This window comes from Camelus dromedarius, chromosome 22, assembly GCF_036321535.1.
Source record: "Camelus dromedarius isolate mCamDro1 chromosome 22, mCamDro1.pat, whole genome shotgun sequence".
NCBI lineage: Eukaryota > Metazoa > Chordata > Mammalia > Artiodactyla > Camelidae > Camelus > Camelus dromedarius.
In genome coordinates, this window is record NC_087457.1 from 21,578,403 (window position 1) to 21,602,394 (window position 23,992).

A 23,992-nucleotide genomic window follows, 5' to 3' on the forward strand; every position below is an offset into this window, starting at 1 on the left:
ACGCCCGGGGGAAGGACAAGAAAGAGTAACTTTCTCACTCCTGTAGTTAAATGCTCTTTCCATTAAAGCAGAAATACCATGAGAATCAGTTTTTCAGAAGCAAAATGTCCTGGATGAAGATTTTTGTCAGATTTCTGTAATCGACTGATAGCAACTAATATAGGTCTTACTAGGCATAGAAAACTACATTTTTCAATGGGGTAAAATAATTTTAATTATATTTTGAAAAAAAACCAGTTTAAATTCTCTAATAAAATGAATGCATTTATAAAAGTATCTCCTTATTTTAAATACTTTGATAATGTGGTAAAGAGTGATATAAGAGTGATAGGTCATTTTTTTTACTTAAAGGATGGAAAATCATTAAACTTAGTTGCTCTAATTTGTAACCTACGCTATATTAAGCACATTTTACAGTAACTCTGGAAGAATCATTACATTGTGTATATGTATTTGTGGTAAACCTTTTAAGAAGTTACATTGTTTTACTGTGATGTTAAGTTGCTTTCTACAGTTTACAGTAACATCAACCATTTTTAGCTGTTATTTCTAGTTAACTAATTTTATTCAAAAATAACTAATATTTTATTCAAAAATTATAAATAGGAGTTTAATTAGTATATTTATCCACTGTTTATCTTCAAGGCACAAAACTACACAATACAAAGAAAAAAAAATCTACCAAAAAATCTGCTTTTCCCCAGATTGTAATTTTTGCTTCTTTGTCTTGTTTTATAGAGCTACATTCATGGAAGCAGCCAGGCCCAATTCGTGGCAGAGTCACACATTATTCTGGTACTAAGTATCCTTTAAAATACTGATGGATTGAAAAGAACAAAGCAAAGCTGCATGCTATCAAATTGATTTTTTTTTCCTAACAATATATATGAAGACTTTAAAAATCTTAAATTTTAAACTTTACCATGTGGCTAATTTTCTAATTCCTATGCTAATTATTTTCCATTACAATGTAGTTTTAAAATTCTCATTTATTAATAGACTATAGCTTTCTCTTTTCTACTGCCTATTGAATTTTGAAGTGTAGCCTTTGCTCTGCATTGATTATCTCTGGCTAGGGTTTTTTGTGGTGTCTGTATGATTTTCCCCTGTAGGATTTTAACAGAGAGAAAAAAGTGTCCTATAATATAAACAGCAGGATAAAAAATACACATATATGGTACTGGTTCCCTTAAATGTTATTAGTAAGAGAAGAAAGAGTAAATTTAGGATAACTAGACATCTTTTTGGAACATGACAGACTAAACATTATAAATCAGATAATACAGTGCAATTTATAGTTTAGAGGCAGAAGGGTAAAGAAAATAGAATGAAAGCAAAGAGTTAAGGCTCATGTATCTAAAAACAAACTCTGAATATGATTAGAATGAAGTTAAGTTACTTTTTGGGTAAACAACTGCACTTTGGGGGAACGCTGACGTTTGAGTCTTATGAAAATGTTTGTAGGTTAAATTTATAGTGTTGAACGTACTGAGTCATTCTCAGGATTTAAAATGTGCCTTATAGTATCATTTATAAAGTCAGATTACTTTCCTGGTTACTAAGATTCATATTCAAATGAAGCAGTCTAGACCATAACCAGTTAAACCTTTAAGGATTCTTAGAACTCACCTAGGCCAAAACCTCCTTTTTATAACTAGGAAAACTAAAACCCACGAAGTTTATTTGAGTTGCCTTGGGTTGGAGGAAGAATTAGGATTAGGGTTCAGTTTTCTTGTTCATGGTCTCCTGGTTGTACAGGTACTTAAGCTTTAGAGGTAATATTTTATTATGGTCTGTGACATAGGATTTCATGAATAAGTGTCAGTCAGGCCATTGAAGTCCTTAATTTTATTCTGGACAGAAAAGACTTTTTTAATCCTATTAGAGCTTTTATATCTTATTACTTTGTTCTGACAGTGCACTCTGTAATCCACCAGCAAATACATATTCGCTACCTTTAATTCTCTTTTACTTGCATTGTGGACACGGCATCAGGTGCTGGTACAAACTGAGCCTGGCGTTACTCCTAGAGGAAAGGGGTGGGAGGCGCTTTTAAGTTCTTCCCACCCAGTTCCCAAGAAGCTCACAAACTCCCTCATTTGTAAAATCAGGGTTATTGAGCCAACTAACGGCATGGCATTTTTCTGTGGAACAAGTGAGACAACACAGATGAAACGTCTAGTACCCACTCGAGGCTGACGTTTTTCCCATTATGTTTTCCCACCTTTCTCACTCAGAACTTTGCTGCTCACAGATAGCGTGCATAAACATTGACTGGTTGATTCTTTGACACTTGCCAAAGGTGTAGATGTCCAGAAACAGAACAAAACAAAAAAAAACATAGTCCTGTGGTATTTATCAGAATTCTAAAGTTACACTGGGAACGGAATGGCTTAATTTTTTCTGGTGTGAGAGTCATTGTGTCATTAATCGTGTGTAGTTAACTAGATAATAAAATGACACCTTTAGAAGGTTTGACCTTGGAAATGAAGCTTGAGAAGACAGACTGTAAGACTCCACTTTCTGTTGCAGGGGAAATAAACATTGTCTTTTTGAAACTCACTGAACAGCATCCTCATCTTCTTCCTCTGTATCAGTTCTCAACATTTTTGTTCCTTTCACCCTTGGCTACACATACTTGAGTGCTTACACAGAACTGTGTCTATCTGTAGCCCATTCCTGGCATTTATTTAATTGCCCATGTGGTTTATGGCTTCAGAATTAGGGAGCTACAGTGATGAGTACTTTTTTGCTTGAATTTGTCTCATGCAAAGAAACAATGTAGGTATTTCCAATTCTGTTCTCAAATTTTGATCTTGAACTATATGGTTTCGGTTTCCTAACTTTCATATGGTAAGAAAGTAATAATACTTTCTGCATATCAGAGGGGATTTAGGTGAGAAAATGAAATACTTGCAAGTGTGTTTATAGGAACATCTCCTTATTAAACATTAAGGGTAGTGTCTTATTTACTCTTAATTTATCTTTTAATTATATAATTATGAAGCAAAATGCATTTGTTAAAATACAAGACCTCCCCCATCTACAGGAAATATGTTCCAAGACCCCCAGTAGATGCCTGCATCCTCAGATAGTACCAAATCCTGTATCTCTTTCTTATACATACATACCTATGATAAAGTTTAATTTATAGATTAGGCACAGGAAGAGAATATCCACACTGCCAGCATCACTTCTCTGGCGCTTTGGGGCCATCATAAAGTAAAATAAAGGTGACCTGAACACACTGCAATCCCCCAGCAGCTGACGTGCTCACAAGATGGTTACTAAGTGGCTGATGAAAGGGTAGCGAACATAGCAATGGATGCTCGGGACAGAGGAATGATTCCCATCCTGGGTGGGACAGGGCAAGAAGGTGTGAGATTTCATCATGCTACTCCAAAAGGCATTGAAAACTTACTTTAAAACTTAATATTTCTGGAATCTTCCATTTAATGTCTTTGGACTGCGGGTAACCGAAACTACAAAGTGAACCCACAGAAAAGGGGGTACTATTTATTGCAGGTTACTTTCTAGCTCGTATGTGTATAATTTTTTTCTTTTCTGCCCAGTTTTAATCCATGATGTAGCATTTTAGCGATATACTTGATTCAAAGCAGCTAGTCTGTTAAACACTAAACCAAATCAGGAGTTGCCCACACAAGGAATGAAAAGGTGTGTTGAGACTATCACTCCACTGTATGGCAGGATATTCTCCAAGGTTTCATTTCATGGCTCATTGGCAACAAGCTCAGATTTAGGATACAAAGAAATTTCACAAACAGTATGAAGTCCCTCCACATAGATTATTTTTTTATAACAGAAATACAGAGAATTAAAAGTCCCTCTTCTCTTTACACTGCCAGTAACTATTTGTTGCTTTACTGTTCCTGTTATTTTTATTTACAGACATCTATGAGGAAGAGAAATTCCTTTTAAAATGGTAGGCTCAGTAAAAGTTGAGACTCTATTGTATTAATAATTTCTGATTTTACTTTCACTTGGCAGAGTCTACTCGTATTTTTTAAACTTACTATGTTATTTTTTTTGTAATTGGCATGTGTGTTTTTTCTCTTCATGCAAAAAAAGAAAATGTAAATTCCAGATGGTTACTTTTTTGTTTATCTTTAGAGAAAATTTCTGCCTTTTGGTTTTCTCCAAATTTAGTATGCCAGATCATTAGATGCAGTTGATATAAATACAAAATGTTATTGAAAAACTCTAAGAACAGATGGAGCCATTTGATGTCATAGGTTATATATTCACATTTCTTAAAAATAAGATTTTTTTGTCCCTATTAGCAGTGTTTAATTTCAGTTCCTTATTAGAGAAAAAAAAAAAGGAACAATCCTAAGTGGTCTTTCAGAGAAAACTATGTTAAGAAGACATTTAAAATATTATGACTTTTAATATGAAATGTATGAACTGTCTGAGACTAACTCATATAATCCTTTGTATTTTTCCCAGTAAAGAAATTTGTTTTTTCTTTTAATTTTTCATTCAGTTATGTTTCAACATCTGATGCAAATATATTTGCAGTTTACAAGAAGGTAGACTGATAGAAAACTAGTTGAATCCAGGGTGACAAATGCTATAATCAGTGCTTGGTAGCAGCAAGAGAGGAGGGAGCAAGTTGATGCCTGGAAAAGCTGAGCTGCCTTTTCAGGTGGGTTTTGATACGGTAGAAAAGGAGTTTCTCCCCAGATGGAGAACGAGTGAGTGAGAATATTCCAGTGGAAGGTACAGCAGGTACAAAAACATAAAATGAGAGCGTATTCACAAACTGTGAAGGGGAGATTAAAGGTTAATTGGCCCAATTAGTGAACATCTTCCCATACCTTGCTAAGAAGTTTGAACTTTTTCTGGATTCACCAAGATATGTTCTACGTGCCAGTGGAAACAAGACACAGGAGTTCTAGGCTTGGCTTTACTGTCAAGTGTATAAATTCTGCCCTGTCCCTTAATTCTGCACATCTGCTCAGTTCTAGGATCTCAAGAAGATGACATGAGATAAATAATCAGAAATACAAGTTCTGATATAAATGACCAAGGTTATACTAGCAACAGCAATAGTTTCAAAATACGTGTATTCACATAAAGATCACGTTTGCTTTTCCTATGAGAAAAGCTTCTGTTTTCCATTTAATACAGAAGAGTGTGATTTTGCTCTGATTCATTTTCAATCTATGATAGACAGCAAATGTTTCTTTTATTTTAATGTGTTACATCCAAGGAGAAACATACTGTAGAAGAAAATTAACGATAGATGCAAGTTGAAGATATTTTAGATATAGATAGAAGACTTAAAGTCTTTAATATTCTGGCTTTTTTTCAACATCTGTTCTCATTTATCTTTAAATTGACAATCCTGATTCTCTTCCTACGAGCAACAGTAAACCTAACATCATGTGCAATTGAGAATGGATTATAATGTAATGCAAATGTATTGTTACCAGTTCAGTAGGGTGCTCATTGACTCTGGGTTTTGTGTATAATTTACACAAATAGCAGCTTCTGTTTTATGTAGGATCATGTCAATATTTTGACTTTTAAGCAGTAAGAAGGTGATTGACACGATAAGCAGAGAAACTGGAGAATGCACAGTAGTTGAAGTGTATACTGCTATGATATTAATCGATACCAACGTGCAAAGTAATACATGACATAGAACAAGGGTGCATGTGGACGTGCAGGCACGGGCATTGACAATCTCAGAACAACAGAAAAGGTCTCAGGAGCATTACAGTCTGTCTACTATATACCTGCATCTCTGATTCTCTTTTAATGTTGAGACTCTTTAATAAGGCATAGTCAAAGTGGTTATGCCCATCAGTTTAATGACAGAAAAGCATCTGTTATTCCAGAGTTGGACACAGACTCTGAGAGATTTGTAGGGACTTTGATTAGTCATTCAGCTTTCCACCCAGTGAAGGAAGCCCTACACATTAACTCTGGTAAATGACCTTCTGGGCACTTCCTCTTTATAAATCAGCCCTTTATCTTAAAATGTTTACGTTACAAATGTGCTTTTTTTCTCCAGATTAATTATTATATAGGCTCTCTTTTAGCCAGAACTGTTGTTTTCCTTGATACAGTCAAAGTTTAGGTAAATAATTCTTAAAACTCAAAGGCCTTAAGCTTACAACATCTTTAAAAGAGAAAGAGGGCTGACAAGTTTAAACCATTTTAGTTTAATCCATGTGTCTTAATTACAGCCGTCAAGGTTAAAGTAGGTTCATGGCTCATTCCTTACAGCCTGGAAAACTCACTCTTGCGGGAAACATTCCGAGTGCACCATCACACTTGTTTCCTAACCCTGCTGCTTTCCAGTAAAATATTTTACCTGGGGGTTGTACATAACACCTGCATCTAGTAATCCTTTTGCTTTAAAATTCGTACTTTGGGATCATACACACAAGGGCTTACTAAGTTTTCCATTTATTTTAATTAAAAACAAAGCTAGCTTCCTCACAGACAGAACAGTTTGTGGTGTCTTCAGCCCTGTCTTAGATCCTCTATAGCAGGGGTTGGCAAACTAGAACCAGCAAGGGCCAAATCCAACTTGTCTGCTATTTTTATAAAGAAAGTTTTATTGGAACTCAGCCACGTCTATTCATTTCTATATTATCCATGGTTACTCTTCACTGCAACAGCAGAGCAAAGTGGTAACAATACGCCATACAGCTTGCATAGCCCACAGTATTTACTTTCTGCCCTTTTTAATAAAGTTCGCAAACTGCTGTGCAGAATGTGGCTAATAGAAAGCAAAAGCCCACAAGCTCATTATCCCAAGGCAGTTGCTTGCAACTTTTCATTGTCTTTCTTTTCCTGCATTTCTCTTCTTTATTGTTTTTAGAGAGATGAAATTACATTGTTATGTACATGTTCACTTGACATAAAATTATTTTTATGCTTAGCATAAAGATATAGATTATGTTAAAATAGATTTAGCTATTTTGTTCCTCCCACACTCTTTTCATCTAACCCTCTGTTATCATCCTACTTCATTTCTTCTGGGTTTTTGTTTGTTTGTTTGTTTGCAGCTTTCAGTCACAGGCTTTGTGACTTTGCATAACTTATCCGGACCTCTCTGGCAGCTTCAGTTTCCTTATTCATAAACTGAGGATAACAATGGTACCTGCATCAAAGAGTAGTTAGTACTAGATGGGACAGTGAACAAAGTTTTTATCCTTTTGGGCTAACACTGTAGTGACAAGAAAAAGACTAAGTAAATTTAAAAGACACAGGATCTACAATTTCTTTCAAAAACAATGTTATAGAGAAAAACAGAGCAGGATGAAGGAAGCAGAGAGTTCATAGGAGGCTTCTCTGTTGTCGTTTGAACAGAAACCTGAAGGAAGTGAGGGAGTGAGTTGTGTGGATATTGCAGGGGAAGAGCATTCAAGCAGGAGAATAGCAAGTGCAAAGATCCTGAGGCAGAGGGGTTTCTCTTGGAGAAATACCAGGGACAGGGATAAGAGCAAACACGGGCAGAGAAGTATAGGCAGTGGGTCAGGATATGAATCAGATTCAGCCTTGAGGCCATTTGAGTTCCTTTGATTTTACTTGGTGAGGTAAAAAGCTATCAGAGTGCTCTAAGGAGAAGGATGACACTACCTGATTTACTTTTAAGATATCAGAAAGTCCATGTTACCTGAAGCATCTGCTGATTCAGTGCAATCCCAATCAAAACACTAAACTAGAACACACAGAACTAGAACAAGTAACACTATAATTTGTACGGACCCTGATTAGCCAAAGCAATCTTGAGAAAGAAGAACAAGGCTGGAGGTATCATGTGCTCTGGTTTGAAAGCATCTTACAAAGCTACAGTAATCAAAACAGTATGGCACGTGCACAAAAAGAGACACATGGATTGATGGACCAGACAGCCCAGAAATAAACCCATGCACTTACGGTGAATTAATCTACAACAAAGGAGGCAAGAATATGCAATGGGGAAAATACAGACTCTTAAATAAATCATGTTGGAAAACTGGACAACTACATGCAAAAGAATGAAACTGAACCACTTTCTCACACCATTTACCAAAATAAACTCAAAATGGATTGAAGACTTAAAAGTAAGACTTGCAACCATAAACTTCCTAGAAGAAAACGTGAAACCATAAGACTCCTAGAAGAACACAGACAGTAGACTCTGAAATTCATCTTAGCAATACGTATGTATTTTTTTAATGTCTCCTCAGGCAAGGGAAACAGAAGCAAAGATAAACAAGTAGGACTACATCATTCTAAAAAGCGTTTGCACAGCGAAAGAAACCATCAACAAAACAAAAAAGTAGCCTACTGAATGGGAGAAGATACTTGCAAATGATGTATGCAGTAAGGGGTCAGTACCCAAAATACACAAAGAAATCAAACAACTCAGTATCAGAAAACAACCCAATTTAAAAAAATGGGCAGAGAACTTGAATATGACATTTTTCTAAGGAAAACATATAGATGGCCAACAGACATATGAAAACGCTCCACATCACTAATTATCAGAGAAATGCAAATAAAAACCACAGTAAGCTACAACATCACACCTGTCAGAATGGCTATCATCAAAAAGACATCAAATAATAAGTATTGGTGAGGATGTGAAGAAAACAGAACTTTCGTGCACTGTTGGTGGGAGTCTAATTTGTTACAGCCACTCTGGAAAACAGTATAGAAGTTATTCAAAAAAAAAAATTAAAATAGAACCACAGTATGATTCAGCAATTTTAATTCTTGATAGTTACCCAAAGAAAACAAAAACACTAATAAGTCAAAAAGATACCTGCACCCTTATGTTCATTGCAGTGTTACTTCCAATAGTCAAGATATGGAAGCAACCAAAGTGTCCATTGATGGATGAATGGATAAAGAAGATACATACAATGGCATTATTACCCAACCATCAAAAAAGAGAAATCTTGCCATTTGCAATAACATGGACGGATCTAAAGGCTATCATGCTAAGTGAAATAAGTCAGAGAAAGACCAATATTGTATGATCTCACTTTATATGAAGAATCTAAAAAATGAACAAAAAAAGACACAGATACAGTGAACAGGGTGGTTGCCAGAGGGGAGGTAGGTAAGGGATTGGGCAATATAGGTGAAGGGGTTAAGAGGTACAAACTCACAGTTGTGAAGCAAATTCATGTGGATGTAGTAGATACCATGAGGAACACAGCTGCTAATACTGTAATAACTCTATGGGACAGATGGTTACTGGACTTACGATGATGATCACTTCCTAACGTATTTACATGTCCAATCACTATGTTGTACACCTGAAACTGACACATATTATACATCATTTCAGTTAAAAAAAAAAAAGCTAGAGAAAGTTTTTAAGACTTAGGGGTAGGAATTAATTTCATCAGCAAGAAATAATAACCAAAGCTCATAAAGGAAAAGAATAATAATTTTGGCCATATTAAAATGAAAACCTTCTGCATAACTAAGCACTTTAAAAGACAAGTAGAGGAATATATATGCAACAGCTCAATCAATTCATATCCAGAAAAAAATGAATCCTGTAAGTTACTAAGAAAAGGCAAATATGCTTGTGGAAAAATGGGCAAAAAAGTAAATAAGCAGTCTACATACGGAAGATTAAACTAAAAAAAAAGGAATTAACATACCAAAAGATACTGAAGACTCAGTATTAGTACACATCCCACTCAATAGCTCAATAAAATCAATAGTTTGTCAACACTGTGCTGGTGCAATGTAAGAAAAATGGAAACTCTTAACACTGCTTGTTTCAGAGAGTAGAATCCCACCTAGTAAATTTGAAAATACACATACCCAGCCTCTCAAAAGCTCTACCTCTAGGTGTAGACCCTGGAAAAAATATTACACATGTACATATAAAAAGATATTCTTTGCAGGAATATTTGTAATAGCAAACATTTGGAAACAAATTTCCCATCAGGAAGATGAAGCAATGATATTCAGTATACTCTTAAGAAAATGTTACAGTCTTGTCACAGCGCTGTTTGAATTTGTGTGACATTCAACAGCAATTCATGTGAGAAGCATGTTGGTCACATAATTTTCAACATTGTAAGTTTACAGAGGGAGAGTAGTAAAAATGGTATGTGGTGTGAAGATACATTAACAGGGTTATGTTACACCTCAGTGACCATAATAAATACTTAATAAAATTTAGAGTATTTAGAATTAGACCTTTAAAATTTTTGCTTAATAAAAAACATTTCTCCCTAAGCACTTCTATGTTATGTGTGCTTATAAAACATACATATAATGTACATATGGGTAGATGTCTGTGTATATTCAGTTTTATCCTGGGAATATTTTAATGTATGGCTTTACTCTCAAAATTTTAAAGCATTTAATTTTGGAAACCTTGCTTTCCCCAGAAATAAAAATAGTACCTTCCCCCCCTTCTGATTTTATTAAGGAATTTCAGAAGCTACTCTGCAGATAGTCATAAAATACATATTTGTTTCGTTTATATTATCATTTAAAAACATTATTTATATTTTGAATAGGTCCAAATTATTTTCCTCATAGTTAAAATTAATCTAGAAGTCTGCATGAGTTTTAATAGATCAAATATGTAAATTTAAATGTGTAAATTAGAATTTATACATGCATATAAAAGGGTGCTGTCGGAGAAAGATGAAAGGAGAGTCCTCATTTAAGGACTTAGTAAGTCCTTATTAAGAATCTCCATCAGTCATCTCAGTTTGCTCCAGAGAACTAAGTTAAGCAGGAATTCCCTATGTATCAGCAGTTTGAGTGATACAAGCTTTTTTTTTTTTTAACCATTATTGGCAACATCCTATCACCAGGGACTCGAGGCAACCTGTGTCAGTACCTTGTCCAAAATACCTTAAGAATAATGAATCCTTAAAGTGCACAAAGTAACGTATTGCTAGTACAAAACATTCATTCTCCTGCACTGTCCTTTCAGGCCATCACTATGTGATCGAAACTCAAATCATTTAATAATTATTTAAATTTCAGAGGTTTTCAAACTGTTACCATGGATTCCTCAAAATTTAGTGGTAGCATATGGCAGATAAGTGCTTTGGGCAGGGGGATGGTAGTGGCTTTTTCTCTTGAATACATTAGGCTTCCAACCACGGTTGGTTCCATGCTGAATACATTCCAATTTTCTAGGATTGCCAATGAACTGTCATTCTAACTATAACTAGTGCGTATCTTTATATATAATGTGAAGTGTCATTGACTTTGAGTCCCTGTAACTCATACGCGCTATGGAAGTCCTGGAATTTAAGAGCATTTAGAATTAGACCTTTAAAATCTCACAAATTAAAGTTTTCAGTTTTATAGTTTGAAAATTAAGGCATACTGAAATACACATAGTAGTAATTTTATATTCTGTAAAGAGTGAATTTTATTTACCTCTGTGTGCATTTGTAATTTAACCATTCTGGGGCAGACCACACCGTGTTCACATTCAGAAAAGTAATAGACTTTATTTGCATCTTTTTCTGCTGTTTCCTTGACAACTGCTACAGATGCTGCTATCACCATGGGGATGGTTCTTCTAAATGAAGCAGCAACATCCAAAGGAGATGTTGGGAAAAGACGGAGTAAGTCTCAGTGTTGGTGTTTCTGTAATTTTGTTTTAGTCTTAAGATTCATTTAAATCAAGTGGACATATATAAAAGTCCTTTGTATACAAACTTGTAAAGAAATGTTCTGTTTTGAAAACAGTTGTCGTGTTCCTCTTTTCTATCTCTTGGATGTGTGTGTGTGCACATACTTAAAAATATATTTCTTTCAAAATGGGATTGGGTGATTTTCTGTGGAATTGGATAGAAAGGAGAGCCGGTATGCACCTTTGTCAGGCGTGTTCTGCCTGATCTCTGCTGAAGCTGGAGTCTCTGTAGTAATGTCCACCCAACAGGAAGAAGTGGAAAATTCTGTGTGCAGTCTTCAGAGAGCTTGTTGGCAGACGGGATGTTGCCTCTGCCACGCAGTTCAGGGGTGCATTCAGGGACTGACTCAAGTTTTTGCATAGCTCTTGTACCCTGAAATATCACAACACCTTCCAGTTACCTCCAGACCGCCTTCTACCAACATTTAGAAAGGGGACAGCTCAGGATACCACCTCTTCCAGAAGTGTGCCAAGATTTACAACTCTACCAAGTCCCGGCATTAGGTTTTAAGCAAATTAACTGTTTTATCCTTTGACAGAACTGTTCCTTCTCAGAGAGTTGTAGAAAAAGAATACATTTTAATGAAGTAACATTTTTGACAGGAAAAGAGAAAATCACACGGGAAAAATCTTCTGCCTTGGGGAGCACAGGTTAGCAAAGGACAGAGAGCCTCACAGTCAGTATTTTGTGCAACAGACCTTTTCATAATTGGTATCAAGTCCTTATGTGACTGTATGATTATGCCTCCACGAATCTATAATTAGATTTTTTTCTCAATATGCTTTCCATTTCTGAACCCTTTTAAAAACTCACAATTTATGAGCGAGGAGCATAGGCATCTGGAAAACACTGATAATTTATTAATAAGTTTAAAATAAAAATCCAAATTTCTTTATGAGAATTTTAGCCAGAGTGATAGATAAATAAATTGGAGTGATTTCTAAAAGTGTAGTTGTCTGAAGTGCTGACATGTTTTGGATGTAATTAATACAGTTTGGTTTACCCTGTTTTCCCATGATGCCATCTGCACACCGTTGTAAAGAAACTACCGAAGCATGAACGAATTACTTTGTTAATCACTGTTCAGAACATCTTTTTATATCTTTTGAATAAAAATGTGGTGTTCTTGGGAGTGATAAATAATATTTATAAGGACAAATTCTTATGTGATTAGATATTTATCATATATCCTGTCATATTAAAGTAGTAAGAAATATGTAGTAATTTTTAAATCTCATATCTACAATACTGAGTTTATAAAATCACTACTTCCAACTTCTATCTTGGTAGATTTACATGTATATATATAAAATCACTCCAATCCCTACATGCTGCCCATTTATTTATTCATATGTGTGTAAAGAGGTGAGTAATGGGAAATATATTTTTAAATTATTCCCTTTTGATTATAATGGGATTTTTATTTTTGATACAATACAAGTACTATGATAACAGGTTTGTATTTACTTGATTCTACGCAGTGGAACTTTCCACTGCGTAGAATCAAGTAAATACAAACCTGTTTTACTTGATCATCTGTAAACAAACAAGGCTACTGAAAGTGGCAAAGGGAGTGAAAAGAATTCAGCTTTTGAAGAAAAAGAGGAAAGGAAGAAGTACTTAATAAAAAAAATACCAAATGTAGGACGGTATAAAGTCAAGCATTGTGTAACGAAGGCGCGGTTTAGCAAGCATCTTGTAAGCAAAGTTGCAGTGTCTAGTGGCTGGTCTCTGTCATACTTGGATGTTCTACAATTTAAGGGGGAAAAAGTGTTTTTTTCCTTTTGCAGCATTCAGCACCCTGTTTTTTGCTTTATTTTCTGCCAACTTGATTTGAAGTTCAAGTGCGTAAGTGTCATCTGAAATGAAATGTCATCAAGGCTGCAACTGAATGCTGTTAAGCACTTATGACTTTTCACAATTTGTTCTCAAAACTGAGAGAATAGTATTCCTATAGAGTTGCAGGAAAACAGATTTTTAGACTGTGGTTTGACAATGCCTTATCTATGCCCTGATTTCCAGGATTGCATTTAAGCCTGGTCTAATTTTTATCTGAGATTCATTTTTTAAAATCACATTTCATCACTATAGAAGCATACAGAACTGTTCCATTTTTCTTGTTTTCTTCTGCCTTAGTGTGTTTAATCTCTTTTGTCTTCCCCTTTTTTTTAATAATTAATTATTTTAGATATTTCTATGTTTTTTAAAGAATTCACAAATGAAAGGGTATAAGTATTGTGCAAATGTTTTATTCTTAAGAAACATTTAGGTATTTCTTATCAAGAACTAATTTCTACTTATTTACAGAACAGATTCAAATAAATTTCAGGTTCTCCAACTATTATGTTTTTTCATCTAAACATACCTGCATTGAATTGGCTCATTTTCAAGCATTTAAATTCTAAGAACATGTTCATATGTATTTCACTAATAGGAATAAATCTTAATTAGCCAATATTTGCATATTTTTATTATATATTATATATATTTTGTCAGTCATCTATTTCAGAGTAAAAACTTCCTAACAGAAAAAAAAAATGTAATTTCCCTACTGTCAACTTGCCTTGGGCCAAGTAATATTGAAACCCTAGACCACAGCACACGGTACAGTAACATACACCTTGGGTTCCTTTGTAAAGCAAACAGTATTTTGACACTAACACCAACTATTTAGGGAGATTTTCTTCCCTTTGACTCCCACAGAATCCATATTTCCTCACCCCTGAGCTTCTATCCCTAGCCTTTGGTGTGCTGGGATCAATTACTGTTTTTAAGCAACAGGCTTTTTACTAAGGCAATAATCTAAAATTATATTTCGTTGTAAATATTGCATGGCATCTGAAAAGCATGAAGTTCTGTCGAGTATTCTAATAATGCAGATGTCTCTGCTAGGCCAGCCAGGACTTCAGAGGGCGGGGCTGGTCGCCTTGTTTGTGGTTTATCGCTCATTCTGTTGTGTTGTGTTTTGATGCCCCTGGGGGCGTTTTGGTACTTGTAGGAATTCTCTCAGAGAAGAAAGCCATCAGAAGACTTAGATCAGTCACTTTTGTTGTTTCCATACCCCAAATTGTACATTTTCATTGAGAAGAATGTGGAAAATAATGCTTGTCTGGTTTGTTGTACCTGTGTGTGCCTTGAACTTTTCCATGTAAGTATGCCGTAATTCATTGAATGCATTTAAAAAATACGAACCTTCAGGCTGCCGGTGTCCAGACACTGACGGTGTTTCTGTCTCTCCCCAGTCATTTGTCTGGTGGGATTGGGCCTGGTGGTCTTCTTCTTCAGTTTTCTACTTTCCATATTTCGTTCCAAGTACCACGGCTACCCTTACAGGTAATATCATTACACTAATGTGAATGCTTTCGTTTGTAACTAATAGAATAAACAATTCCAGTGGTTAATAGAAACTGTTTAAGGATTAACATCTAGTAGCTAACTTATTTGCCAGGTGATGTTAAATTCAGTTAAGCAAGTTTTTGAGCACCTGCCATGTGGTCAGCATAGACTGTATAAAGGAGATACAAAAGTGTGGGCCCAGTTCCCAAGCAGAGTACAGCTTCATTTAGAGCTGCCTGTTGTGTGTATGTCATCCATGTGCATCTACATATAACAAGATGTTCAGTATATAATACATGTATTATATATGCATTTATATAACAAGATATAATATATAATGTATATATACATATACACAGAATAAGATGTGTATTATATATACATACACATGACAAGATGTGTTTTAAACATTGTGGAATTTATCAATTTTTTTTTCTTCCCTTGGTTTGCCTATCCATCATGATTTTTACTTCATTTGCAAAGTTTTTTTTTTCTCATATAATCTACTGCTCAGTGTCTAATGAACTTCATATCATCTTTTGAACTCTGCAAAGTTCTAGCTTCTTCAAATAAGAAAGGCCAACTTGAAAGGGAAAATTAAATGATAAAATAATCTCTGGCCACTAGAAGTTGTCATAATGAAGATCTCATAAGATTTTCCCCAGTATATTTTCATAACTGAGCATGGGAAGATGCTGAAAATTCAGTCCAAAGCGATCTAATAACCGAACTATAATTTTACTAAAGCACAGTACAGTTGATGTGCCCGATGATGGCTGTCGGGGTCATGAATTCGGCATAGGTTTCGTTGTTGAGCACATTTCTCCCATAGCTCCTCACAGAGGAATGAACATTCCACTGCTGTTTCCCTGCGGAGTCCTTCTAATAGCTCCACCCATCCTTCTCTCTAATGAAGAAGTAAAGGTCCTGTATTTCCTTTCTCAGAGATTTTGACAACTCTTTAGAACTAGTGATATGTTGATGGAAAAATAAAACCTCATACCTTGTATTTCTTTTGGATGTGAAATGAGCAAGTATTTTAAGAGGACGTTTCTACGTAGCTGACGGCGGCAATGAACAGCTTAATCTGGGGCACAAACTAACCCCGTGGCAGGGAGATCTGATCATGGGCTTGCAATGGAAGAATAAGGCTCCTCAACCCCACCTATGATCTCGTGGGCAGAGGCACATTAACAGTTCTCCTCTTCCCTCACCAATTAGAAATACATATACAAAGGGAGTGAAAGAAATGTGAGCATCAGATCTGAGCTGTGGGACTATCTGCCTTTAGTCCTGCCTACAGTGTAAGTGAAGTTTTAAAAACATTAGTTCTGAGGATGAGAGTTGTAAGAAAGGCAGGTCAAGTCTCCAGTTTGATTTTCTCCTTGACGTTGGCTGGCTGTCTAATTTTGGTTTTGAAAATGTGAAGTCAGACTAATCAGATCAAAATTAAATATACCCAAGAAAGATGAAATGTATGTTTCTCCTTTTCCCCCTACCCTAAGATTGAGAGTCACAGTTCTGTGTGATTGGAATCTTAGTTTGACTTGCAGGTGTTCTATTAATGGCATCTGTAAAAGTATTTCTCTTAAGTTTTATTCAGGGTGTCAAAAAGCACGGAAGAATTCAATATACAGCCTTTACAACGTGTCAGTAAAAGGTGTCTAACAGGTGAAGTACAGGAAGGGATGTTGTGAGATTCTTAAAACCTGTTTAGTTGGCAGAAAAGGGGGGAGGTCAGGAGCACACTGCAGCTCTCCGTGTCTAGCAGAGTGTCCCATCCAACCAGAGTGTCATAGATCATTCCCTGTCTAGGCTGTTCTCTGACACAGCAGTGCAATGGCTAGGAACAGTAGAGAAAGTTTTCACTAGTTCCATACAGTAACGTTACATTTGACAGCACTATGTTCGTTATGACATGAAGAGTTTAAGTTTGTATTTCTTCCCCGAGAGGTGGCTGTCCCTGAGTATACAGATCACTCATCCTCTGGTTCCTTACCCAGACCAGACACCCACGTCCCCTGGGAAGCTTTCCAAACACGTATTCAAGTCTCACCCTAGATGCACACAGCACACTCCGAACCAGAGTACACGCTTTATCTTTTATGAACGTGGCATCGGACGTTCCTGTTGTGTAACCAGTCCTGCTCCCTTGTCAAGGCCCCAGCGGGCTAAGCAAGGATGAGGTGGCCGCCAGCTGGCCCCATGGAGCTAGAAATGGACATGAAATCTCTTGTAAGAAGTTAGAGGAAAATCATGCCCAAGACATTGTGAATATGAAATTTGACATAGTTCAGATGAAAACCCCTAAGAAGGAGCTGCCAAGAAACAGAATCAAAACGGAGCCCAGCAGAAAAAAAAAAACAAAAACAAAAACAAAAAGAACCTTGGGACAGCGGTGTGCTGAAGGGGTGTGACAGGAGGCTCCAGGGACATGCAGGCGGGAGCCTGGCTGCTCCCCCGCTCTCCCAGGCTCGCCATCTCTGTGCTATCTGCTTGACGCAGCTGGCCAGTGCCTCCACTGCCCCATTTAAATCATTCCTGTAGTTTAATCATCTCTTCCCCTATCACTTGAAAGCTTTCTAATCTCTCTGTAGTCTCCTGAGAACTTGTGTTTGTATCTGCTTTTCTGCATTCTGTCTTTTCCATGGATGCAGTGGTGAGTCGTTCATCGAGCTGTGAATCCTTGTGGCACTCACGCCTCACCCCTCTCGGATAACTCAGCGCTGTCAGGTGGATGGGGTATGTTTCTCTCATTACACTGACAGCATTCCTCTGAGCTAACAAAACACAGCAGAGGGGAGCATTAGGAACACCAAGTACCAGGTTCTCATTTGAAAATGTTTATCCTCTTATTCGTCTAATACGTGGATACATGCCAGAGTTCCCTTAGTATGGGAGATACTGCTTTGGGGTTTGTTTTTAATCCATTGCATCATTTTCCTTCAGAATAAGGGTTTTTTTCCCCCAGAAATTTTATCAGTTCTCTTATGAATGATTCTGGTAAATAAATAGATGATTAACATCGAGAGCAACTGTTGGAACAAGGACTGGAGAGAGTAGACACCAGAGATTTGGATAAATCCTGAGCTAAATTTTAAAACCTTGGTAGTATAGTGGAAATACGTATCTTCCAACTAGTTCACTGGAGAAAACGGGATGGCAAAAGGCTGAGTGAGAGAGGGAATGAATGAAAGGAAAGAAGACAAATAATTCTGGGAATAGTTGAAAAGTGAGATGTTTAAAAAAAGAGAGAGAGAGAGAGAGAAAGACCTTTTCTCACTGAATTCTGTGGGAGAAGCTTGGTCAGTTACGAACACAATACCATGTTCTATGAAGGAACACTGGGCATTCCCAAAAGCACGTGTCTGGCACCAGCATGGTAGTCCTCGATCAAAAATAAGACACACCAACCTTGCTCTTACGGAACAAAGGCAGCATGTAGGTCGAGATACTGGACACCGTCATTACAGCAAGAGGGAGCCCTGCAAAGCAGATTCTGGAAGCTGTGCCCTGGCCCGAGTCCTTCTGAAAAGACCTGTGGATGTCCATCCCCACCATAATGAATCAGAAGCCCTGGTGACCAAGAGCTGAATCAGCCCAGTATCTTGTGCCACACGTACACTGAGGTAGGCTTGCCAGAAAAAGAATACGTCCCCAGCCAAGACCCTGTCCTTGACTTTGAGATGAGCTGCTAGGACCAGTCAACAGTTTTCTTCAAGAATAGAAAACCCTCTCACTTTGTACCCACTGGAGACAATACCTGTACTTTGGATAAGGCTCAGGATGCCCCTCAGGGAAGACGCACACTTGAACAGATCAGCAGTGACTCGTTCACAAACACCTCCAGCCCGGGGCTCCGGCCCCAAGGCCAGCACGCTCTCTCGGGTGGTATCTCCACCTTTGTCACCTCCGTGTCTGTGTTTTACATTTTGGTGAATTGTAACTTTTGTACCAAGAAATACTGATGATACACAGAACTATGTCCAGAATTATCTTTAAACCAGTTTATTTCCTCACGGTTTTGAGTTCTGCCACCTTTAATTTCTACTATATAGAGCGTTCTTTATGTTTTTCATTTTCATCTTAAACCTCACAAAATCTTAAACATTTATGCCCTTCAGATTTTCTCAGTACTTCACACTGCTGTGTTTTTGATGTTGATCTTTGTGCTGCTGAAGGGGTGAAAGTCTATGTTACATGTTTATCCTATCTCCTTAAGTCCTCCCCACATTTCTGTCTTAAGGGTTTTTTTTCTTACAGTATCAGTATGTTTCACGCCATCACTAAGTTCTCCCAGATCATCTTCTAAGTGACAGTAAGCAAACTTTCCTCATTTAAATCCCTCATCTACTTGTTACTAGCTCTGGGACTTGGGGGAAATTAAGTAACTTTTCTAACCCTTGGTTTTCTCATTTGTAAATGGGAAAAATTTTTAAAGACTTAAGCTTTTGTAAATCACTTACCACACTGCCTAGTACTAAGTAAACGGCACACAGTATTAGTTACTCAATAAATATTTGCTGCTAATTATTATTAATTCTGATACAAGTATTTTAAACATTTATATTTAACTTTTCCTAAGTAGGATTTTTCATTACACTAAAGATTAAGTGACTGTTTTATATTTGCCTGATTCAGTTGGGTTTAAGAACAGATTTTCCCTGAACCTTTGATGAAATTAATTGGACTCTCAAATCCCTTGAAATTATCAGTGACATATCAAGGATTATTAAGAATTTGATCTAATTACCATCTGAGCCGTAGTTCAGAAAACAGTTTCATTCCAGCGGTAGCACTTAATTCACTTTGTATATTTAATAAAGATTCACTTCAGGGCTCGTTCCATTTTCTAAGAGCAAAGTGGTCATGGTCGTACATGACAGATCTTTTCTTTGGAGTAATTACTTCCCACTGTTTTCCACACACACACTGACTCAAAAATGTTCTTGAAGAATTTTTCATAAAGATATTTATGACACATCAAGTGTCTACTATAGTGTAAAAATTCTCTGCTCATTCTATCACTTTGCTTCCTGTGTATGACTGTAGTTGTCTTAAAGAGGTAGTATGAATATGAGTTTGAATCTTGCATCCTCTCTTCTCTAACTTTGGGATTTGGGGTTACTTAACCTGAGTTCCCTTTTTCCTTACCTTTAAGGTAGTGTTTTTACAGGGCTGGATAACTTAACTTTGTTAAGCCTGTTTCTTCGTCTGTAAACTTGGTAGAATACCTGTCTCAGAATTTTGTGGGGGTAAGTTATGTAATCAGATTTGTAGTGCTTGAAATGTAGTCAGTTCTTCATAAACAGTCGTGACTTCACCTACCTCTTGCCTGCACTCGCCTTATTAGCACCTGGTTATTCAGTAGTGATTCGCCAATTACATCTCTTGCTAAGTATTCATATACAGCTTTGTGTGATGAAATTCTTTTCATTCTAGAGTACTGGAAGGTATTTGAGTTGGTCCCTGAAAATACCTTTTTTTCTATCTCCAGAGTGCTGTGCACATAGTAGGTGCTCATCATATACTTGTTAATTGAATGTGTTTATTCAGAAACATCTTTTATTTATTCCTTATCTAAATGCACCAGGAACCATTAAGATAGAAACATATTGGAGAGAAGAGTACTGGTTTGCCACATTGCACAGCTCCCCAAGATGGAATTCACATCATGTGACACCCCGTGGAGTTGTGTTATTCCATACACCTAAAGGGGTGTGTGGAAATACTATTTCAGAAACCTGAGGTGTGAAGATACATACTGCAGCCTCAAAGTAGATCCTGAGCTGGCTGGCATCACACACACACAAGAAGAATAAAAATATAATTATGCTTACAATGGACATAGAAACTATCTTCCATTGTCTTTAAAAGATACTTGTGATTGATGACGTACTTGGTTACTTTGAGAGATGATGAATTACAAAAAAAGTGGGTCGACATCCAGTGAGGGCAAGTACAGAGTAACAGCTAGCATGACAGACACTGAGAAAAGTACGGTGATGAACACGCAGAGCCAGGCAGAGACGCCCAGGGTGTGGAGTTTGGAGCAGCATCACGCCCACCTCCGCATCGTACTGAGAGGTGGACCTTTCCTTGGTAGGGAAAGTACAAGACACAGCCTTGAGCTCTGCACACAGGAGAGACAGAAACGGTGTGGGCATCAACCCACGGTGTGTGTCACTGGTAAGAACTTCACTGGGGTTGCCTTTGTCGTGCCTTTGAAGAATGCCAGAAAGGACCAGAGACTTAGAGATGGCTCAGACAAGAGCTGGAGTGCTGCACAGGCACCCTGTCTGTCTGTCCCCTGTGTTGTCTAGATAAAGAATACCGTGCTATATCTTGTAATAACGCTGTACAAATGGACATGGAATCTTAAGGACTATTTTCTCCATATTGTTGTATTTCACTGTGGTGTATTGGAAAGTGATCTGGACTTTGAGTGAGAAGATGTGATTTGGACCATGGCACTTTAAATCTGTAACCTCAGGCAAGTCTTTTAATCTTCTCTGAGCCTCAGTTTTCCTCATCTTTCAGATAATGACCATAGTATTTCTCTCATAAGTAAGACAAGGGGTAGCAAACTATGGTTTTACAAATGCAAGGTAACTTGAACTGTGAGATGTCATATTCCAGTCATATGCCATTGTACTTAGCTGCTACAGGGACAAGTTCTCAGATAAAAATTTCCAGCAGTAGACTTTGAGCCATGGAATTAACCACTGACATCAGTATGTTTTTTAAAACAATAATATTCATATGCATGCATATGCCCTCCCATTCAAAGTAACTCCATTTGGTTACTTCTGTTTTATTACTTCAGGGAGGAAAGCAGAACTAAACAGTTGACAGGAAAATATTTCATTCTGCCTAGGAAAAATGTGGTCGAATCCCTCACCCCACTAACAAACAGCGTAAACCTCACAATCCAAAAGAATTCAAGTCTCCTAAACACGTACCAGCTTTTTTTAAATCAAGACTTGATAATTCAGAAATAAATAAGGAACCTCTGTATAAATCCAAAGTCATTTTTGTAGAAAACTCAGAATTTTGATCTTGCACCGCACATGCCAGCCCCTCACACCTCAGAACACATGGTCTGCGCTGAGCAGACTCACAGACAGCCAGAGCAGACGCACAGCCAGCCAAGGAAGCTCCCGATGGCTACTTCCATCGTGCGGGTATGACTGTCTCAGGCAGAGACGCCACCACCCAGCAGCCCCGAGAGCAGGGACGGGGGGAAGCTCCTGTCATCTCCACGTTCTGTTCCTTCCCATCCCCCAGCCTCACCCCGCAGGCCAGCTTTGTTCTTTCTCCCTTGGACCCAGTATCCAGGCCTCTGCCCAGGCCGAGTTACTAATAACAACAGCCACGTTATCCAGCTCTGACAGAGCGCCCCCCCAGGCTGTGTGCAGAAGCGGCCCCAGCAGGGCTCGCACTCGACAGCTGTTACCCTGTGTAACTACAGATACGGAACGTTTCCGTTCCCAGTGATCTTTCCCAGCTCCTAACAAAGTCCTGAATTTCTCTACGCCTTTACTTTAGATCACGTGCTTCAGATGTGATGACTTTTCTGGGTTTGATAATTTTCTGAGACAAAGAAGAGAGGCCTGGGGCTTTTGGCTCGAGAGACCGGGCTGACAGCCGTTCCGTCTTTCTCTCTGCACCCCTCAGAACACTTACGAATACAAAGGTTAGAAAGTCCTGAGAACAGTGATCACTGAGTCCTACTCACTGCGAGGCCCGTGGAACGGCCGTGAGGTCAGCTAGTGGCCTGCCCGCGTTCTGAGTAGAGCCCAGGCTCCTGCTCCTCTCTGCACTTCTCTGGACACCAGGACGAAGTCGGAGCAGCGCCTTCTGTGAGACAGTGTGCCACGACGTCACCGTGAGGTTCCTCTGACTCCCCCCCCAGAAGTGAGAATATGAGACAAGGTCAGTCTGTCCAGCTGAGGGTCTCAGAGAGAGCTTAACCCCCTCCCAGTAGGACAGAATTCATTCATTCAAGAGTACCGTGTACACTGGAGAACAGAGTCATTAATTCAAGAGAAGTCAAAACAAAACGAAATGCAAGCCACTATTTGGTGCCTATTCAGGTATTTCCCAGAAAGAGAGAAGGAAGAGACGTTTCACTTGTCATAGGGGTCTCCGGTGGTCACCCCACAACCAAATCCAGGCACCCCTCCTGCAACCCACCTTGCCTTGTCGGACTCTGGTTAACCAGCTCCTCTTGGACATTATGCCCTGGATTTTGTCACGTGACACTCTTGCCCCTTCCTTTTTCCTCTTAGGTTACTTCTCAGTCTCAATGTACGTGTCAAATCCTGACCATCCTCCTGAGATCTAGAACCAGACCTCAGCACTGCAGTACCACCTCCCCCGCAACTCCAAAGCCAGCCTCGTCTCTGCTCCAAAACCTGGGTCTCCTCCTCTTACTTTCCCTAAGACACTGTTATTCTCATAATCCTACATTTAGGATTTAGGCCTCCATCACTTTCTATTCCTGTCTTGATTTCTGCACACAGTATCTTTTTTCAGACTATCACCTGGCCTCCTAACTTCTCCCCCGTATATAGTCGTTACCTTTGGTAAGCCATCACTTATTCTCCAGTAATGCAGAATTATTTTAAGATAAGCACAGATTATGCTGTTTCATTAAATTCTATTAATGACTGACCAGAAAGGAGAAAAGTTGATGCACGATCCTTCTAGAAGCTATAGCTAAACAAACTGACGAAAACTTTATAGTCCCAACACTCAGTTTGACAATATCAACAATTTGACTTTATATTTTGAACCGAGGGAAGGATTATATTAAAGTTTAGTTCCAACCATTGCTTGTTTGGTGCAGGGTTAGCAACCGCTGCCTGTGGCTGGATCCAGCCCACTGCCAGGCTATGTGCCACAGAAACAGAATGGTTTTCACAGTTTTAGGTCATCAGGGAGAGGAAGGAAAAAAAAAAAAACAGGAATACGGTGACCTGTGAAAGCTACCTGCAGTT

At 37.9% G+C, this 23,992-nt stretch overlaps 1 protein-coding gene across 5 annotated transcripts in view; it reads left to right on the forward strand.

The window, feature by feature from the left end:
* The window catches only part of TUSC3 (tumor suppressor candidate 3), a 141,026-nt gene that overhangs the window by 111,964 nt on the left and 5,070 nt on the right, over positions 1-23,992 (forward strand). Inside the window, exons 7-10 of one of the 5 annotated variants that reach the window (XM_031440205.2) lie at positions 739-802; positions 11,511-11,585; positions 14,897-14,987; positions 21,421-21,478. The exons of 1 other annotated variant lie outside the window; for it this stretch is intronic. In XM_031440205.2, the coding sequence (XP_031296065.1) occupies positions 739-802; positions 11,511-11,585; positions 14,897-14,987; positions 21,421-21,439 (249 nt within the window). In that variant the 3' untranslated portion in view covers positions 21,440-21,478. Of the gene's footprint in view, positions 1-738; positions 803-11,510; positions 11,586-14,896; positions 14,988-21,420; positions 21,479-23,992 lie in introns of those variants that run through there. 3 more of the 5 variants (XM_064477500.1, XM_010995700.3, XM_064477498.1) reach the window with 3 other exon arrangements.